This window comes from Numida meleagris, chromosome 6 (assembly GCF_002078875.1).
Source record: "Numida meleagris isolate 19003 breed g44 Domestic line chromosome 6, NumMel1.0, whole genome shotgun sequence".
NCBI lineage: Eukaryota > Metazoa > Chordata > Aves > Galliformes > Numididae > Numida > Numida meleagris.
In genome coordinates, this window is record NC_034414.1 from 17,036,985 (window position 1) to 17,042,491 (window position 5,507).

Here is a 5,507-nt window from a genome sequence, read left to right on the forward strand (position 1 = left end):
TGCCCAGTGGCATACAGCCTCTAAGGGCAAAGTGTGAGGTAATGGATGCGAGCTTGGAAACTTCCGGTCCATTGACCATAACACTCTCTGCCCCCATGTCCCATACGTGGAGTAACCAAGCTAGTACACTTCCCTTTGGCAGCCAGTCGACGTTCCTCTGTAATCAGGATATTTTTATCTAATCCATAAAAATATTTTGCCATGCCAGATGGTGATGGGGAAATATTTCCTCTATCCCGCAAGGGACCCCAATTGCCAATTATGGCAGCCAATTCACAAAAGGGTGAACCCAGAAACCCAGGAATGTGCCCCAGCAAGGTTTTATGAAGACGGACGATGTCCCACCCCTAAGCCCATTTAAAGATATTCTAAAGGAATACCATTTCAATATTAAGGACTGCCTGTCTCACCAAAAGCAGCAATCAGAAGGACTAACGCAATAGAACTAGCATTACAAAAAAAGGTGGAAAGAAAAGAGAGCGCTCACCCAGACTGGAAGATTTCAGGCTCACAAAGAAAGACCCCCAACAAAGAGAGACCTCCAGAATGAAATCATACCAAGCGGCAGTCAGCCCTTAAATGAGGCCTAAGAGGGGTGGAGCCAGGCTCCACGCCTTCTGGTCACACAGGTGAATTGCCTTCACCTGTGCTCCCAGGGCTGACTGGGTCTTTCCTCCAGGTGCTCAATCAGTGGTTCAGGCCATGACTCAGCAGTTCCCATAAAGCATGGGACCCCATGCAGAGGTTTTCCCCCTCTCCCCACACCTGGGATGCCTAGGGTCGTGGGGGCAAAGCTGGATTTCAGAGACATCCCCATTGGCTCTGGGCATGGGGGAAACAAAAGAAAGAGTGGGAAAGCTCATGGAGATGAGGTGGGATGGCTCCCATGACTGCTGCACTGCAAGGGAAGGATAACAAGGACCGTGTGTCCCACAGGCACACAGGTGCAGGCATGCTGCCACACGCTGTGGTTTCACCCGACTGGCAGCTGAGCAGCACCCGGCCGTTCGCTCACTCCACCCCTGCCCCCAGTGTGCAATGCGGGAGAGAGCTATAGAGAAACTCGTGGGGCGAGATACAAGCGGAAAAGGACAGAAAGGGAAAACAGTTACAGACATTCAGATGATAATTGTACATGCATGTATCTCCACACAAATTCACAGCCTTTGCACAGACGTTTTGAGAAGCAAACCGGAGTAAGCTGACTCTCACCCTGCGCTTGCTGGTAGGATCTCCTCTTCTGAGGACACCTCTGCTGTGGGTGGGAAGAGGACACATGGTAAAGAGCTCCCTCTGAAACAAGAGACATCGTATCAGGGGTCTGAGTCACCTCCTGCACCTGTCTGTTCCTGTATTCTGTAAGGACCTGCAGTGGCTGAGGGCAGGATTCACATCCCTGCTGTATGTTCCTGATGGAAGGTGCCAAGCAGCCGTCCCTTTAGGCTTAACTAAAGTCAGCTTTGGAAATGGACAGGCAAGCCAAAGGCTCCACAGTGTCTTGGAAGTGGCTGCAGGTCATACCTAGTTTAAACTTCACACAAAGAGGCAGAGAGGAAACGTATCCGTAAAAATGCTGTGAGAAACCAGCAGTTGTTTCCCAAGTACAGCGATAATGGAGGAACAAATAAGCACAGCGCACAGGTCTTATAACAAACCAGTAATCCCCTTCATCGGACATTCTGGGGAAGAAGGTCTTTGTGAAGGAGTCTTCCTCATGCTGCCCTTCACAGACACAGAGCTGGGAGACCTTGAGGCCCGGCATGAACAGCTGTGGCCTGAGGACGGTCCTTCCCCACCCGCTGCCCCGGCAGGCGCTGATCATGGGGCAAGCAATGCCTGTCCCTGGCTGGCATGTGTGCTACCAGGCCATGTGCTTGGCAAGGCTGTGGGCCCTGCACCGCCTTCAGCTCCATGCTTCTGAGTGCCGCTGCCTGGAGGAATGGCGGCCTCCTGGAGGGCAGCGCTCGTCCCTCCCGAGCAGGACAGGCCTTCCCACCCAGGCCTCTCAGCTGGGCCCGGAGCCCTGCTGCAGTGCTGCCTGGCGTTGCCCACAGAGCTGGAGGCCCGGCCCTGCTGAGCCCTGCTGTGCAGCTCCTGCTGCCTCATGGGCCCAGCTCCAGCCTGCTGACAGGCCATGTTGGAGCTCTCGTGGCAGGGCAGGGCCAGAGCTCTGCAACACGAGCGCAATAAGGAGAGAGCAATGCCCCAGACCCTGCTGGCATCCCTGTCCCACACATTACATCCTCGCACCCTCAGCAGGAGCGCGGCCCTGCAGCTGTGTTCCCAGGAGCCCCTGGTGCCCATTGAGCCATTCCACCACACACTGACCCTACAGTGGGGCCAGGCGCTGCCCCACATCCCAGCCCTGCATACAGGCAGGGTTTCACTTTTGAAAACGGCTGCGCACCCGTCGCACACTTCCTCCTTCCCCAGCACTGGGGTGCACACGGTGACACAGGCAGGGACAGCTCGGCCCTGTGCCTTCCCCTGTGAAGTTGGGGTTTCTGTGCTGTCCCCTCAGCAGCCGGATGCCCCTAGGACTCCTGCAATCTGCAGCTGTCCCTGTGTCTGCTCCTGGCACAGCAATACCAAAGTGGAGGAGTGGGACACCTTCCCAAATGCTGCAGCCTCAAGTCGAAGAACATCACTTTGTGCCACGTATCGCTTCCGTGCAGGTGGCATGGCAGATGCATGCGGTCGGTGTTGACACTGGGTCCCCATGTGGGGGAACACATGTCCTCCTGCCTGTGCTGCAGAGAGCATATGGGGGTTCTGTGTGCCCAGATGCTGGCAGAGCCATGTCCCACTGCCTGATGCAAGGGGCCGGGCATGGCCCTTTTGTGCATGTCCTGTCCAGCATGGGGACCTTATTCACCCCACTACTGCCTGAGGAACCTCAATGGCAGCTCTAGGACCCCAACATAATGGGGAGGGACATAGGGTACAGATGGAGACCCTGTTTGGGGTCACACTTGTCCCTGAGGGGACCCACTCCACATGGACACAGCCTCAGCTCCAGCCCCAGTGCAGGGACAGACAGCATCTGGGCAGGCTGGCTCACCTCAGTGACATGCAGGTAGTGAGTGCCCGTTGTAGGGCTCTGTGACACCAGAAGCGGAGACAAGCCTCATATTTGGGCATGAAGCAGGTTATTGGAGGCTGGGCCCTGGCAGGCGGCAGATAACCGTGCTGATAATGACTCCCACCATACATCGCCATCCCCATTGGCTCCTGCCAGCAGGGGCTGCCTATATATCCCCCTCCCCATCTCAGGCTCTGGGCTGGGCCTGTGTGGCATGATGGTGCCTGCCAGGGTGCTGGGGCTGCTCCTCTGCGTGCAGCTCTGCATGGGTGAGTCGTGGGGCAGTGGGGTGGCCATAGGACAGGGGGGAAGCAGAGGGGCAGGGTTGCAGCCATGGGATGGGCACCCCCCAGGCTCAGCCACCTCCCCTGGTGCCCACAGGCAGCGAGGTGCTGCGGCTGGTGGATGGCGGTGGGCGTTGTGCCGGTCGGGTGGAGGTGAAGCACGAGGGAGAATGGGGCTCTGTCTGCACCTATGACATCGACTGGGACGCGCAACGGGCCAGCGTGGTGTGCCGGCAGCTGGGCTGTGGCACGGTGGCCCATGCGTCCCCATATGCCCCATTCGGGCAGGGCAAGGGACGCATCTGGCTGCATCCCTACTGCCTTGGCACTGAGGCCACCCTGCAGGACTGCTCCAACTTTGGCTGGGGCAAGCACTTCTGTGGTCACGAGTGGGACGTGGGAGTGATCTGCACAGGTGAGCTGGGGTGGCTGGGATGGGGACACCGTGCCAGGACCCCTGGTCAGGACTGAGGCCGGGCCCTGCTGCAGAGGCACTGGAGCTGCGGCTGGTGGATGGCAGGGGACCCTGCGAGGGGAGAGTGGCGGTGAAGCTGCGAGGACGCTGGGGCACGGTGTACGATGATGTCTGGGACATGAATGATGCCGAGGTGGTGTGCCAGCAGCTGGGCTGTGGCTCAGCTGCTGACACCAAGTTCACCTGGCGAGATTTGCAAGCCAACAGTCCTTCAATGTTGGCCTTTGTCAACTGCAATGGGAACGAGAAGGCCATCTGGGATTGCAACATTAAGGGCTGGGGTCCCTACAATGAACCTTGTGATTATAACGCCACTGTGGTCTGCCAAGGTGAGAGCCGGGGGCATGCGGCACCACAGGGAGCCCATTGTCCACATCCCCCATGTCAGCAACCCACCTCTCCCGGCAGGGTTCTCCCGGCTGGTTGGAGGAGACAGTGCCTGCTCGGGGCAGCTGGAGGTGCGGCAGGGCCGGGCCTGGGTCAGCGTCTGCCACAGCCATGTGGACCTCATGGCCGCCCAGGTCGTCTGCAGGGAGCTGGGCTGTGGTACAGTGCTGGCCCTACCCGGGGCTGGGCATTTTGGAGCAGCAGTGGGGCCATTCTGGGACAATGCCTTCAAGTGCAACGGCACCGAGCCCCTCCTGTCTGCTTGCACACGGCAGCCTCCCCAAATCAAGAACTGCACCCAACCTGCTGCCATCATCTGCTCTCGTAAGCACTGGTGCTGTGGGGGTGCATCTGCCCCATGCAGTGTGGTGTCCCCAGGGGTCCCTCGCTCCTCCAACCCCAGCACTCTCTCTCTGCTGCAGCCTACACTGGGTTCCGGCTGGCAGATGGAGACTCAGACTGCACTGGGCGGGTAGAGGTGGAGGCACGAGGGGTTTGGAGGCCCCTGTGTGCCACTGCCTGGGACATGCCTGACGCCCACGTCCTCTGCCACCATCTGGGCTGTGGCTCTGCTGTCTCCCTGCCCCCACCAGGCCAGTTTGGGACAGGGACTGGGATGGTGCTGCATGATGCCCTCAGCTGTAGCGGGAGCGAGCGGCACCCAGGCGAGTGCCCCGTGGAGGTGCTGGGGCAGCCCGCCTGCCCCCCCAGGCACACCGCTGCCATCAACTGCTCAGGTGGGTGCGAGGGCCATGTGTACCCCCAGCAGGTGGGGACGACACCCCGTCCCCGCGGCACAACCAGGCTTTTGCAGGTGTCACTGAGCCCCTGCAGCTCCACGGTGGGGAGAGCCGGTGCGACGGACGGCTGGAGGTGGCCATGCGCCCCGGTGTCTGGGCCCGTGCGTCTGTGGGGCTGTGGGACAATGGCACTGCCACCGTGGCGTGCCGGCAGCTGGGCTGCGGTGTGCCTGAGAAAATCTATGCTGTGCTGGCCACTAGCTTGGGCCCCATGGAGCTGCAGGAGCTGCGGTGTGTTGGCACCGAGGAGCTCCTGGCACAGTGTAATGCTTCAGGGATGGCCAAGACCAGCCACAGCCCTGAGGAGTTGGCCATTGCCTGCTCTGGTGAGTGCACTGGGAAGGTATGTGGGCATCACGCTGCCATCCCCAGAACCAGCCCAACCCTCCCATGCAGGTAGCCGGCAGCTGAGGCTGGCAGGAGGCCCCGGGCGCTGCGCCGGCAGGGTGGAGGTGTACAGCGAGGGCACCTGGGGCACC

The 5,507-nt window shown here is 59.8% G+C and overlaps 2 protein-coding genes across 2 annotated transcripts; both read left to right on the forward strand.

The window, feature by feature from the left end:
• On the forward strand, window positions 765–4,118 carry LOC110401256 (scavenger receptor cysteine-rich type 1 protein M130-like; the record flags this gene model as incomplete). Its single annotated transcript, XM_021402137.1, has 3 exons — window positions 765–3,351; window positions 3,464–3,781; window positions 3,856–4,118. Coding segments are annotated over exons 1-3 (636 nt in total), but the record flags the coding sequence as incomplete, so codon positions are not given.
• On the forward strand, window positions 4,151–5,507 carry LOC110401663 (scavenger receptor cysteine-rich type 1 protein M130-like). Its single transcript, XM_021403014.1, has 3 exons — window positions 4,151–4,552; window positions 4,651–5,354; window positions 5,425–5,507. Exons 1-3 carry the CDS (start codon window positions 4,186–4,188, stop codon window positions 5,437–5,439), a joined length of 1,086 nt encoding a protein of 361 aa, XP_021258689.1. The 5' UTR covers window positions 4,151–4,185; the 3' UTR covers window positions 5,440–5,507.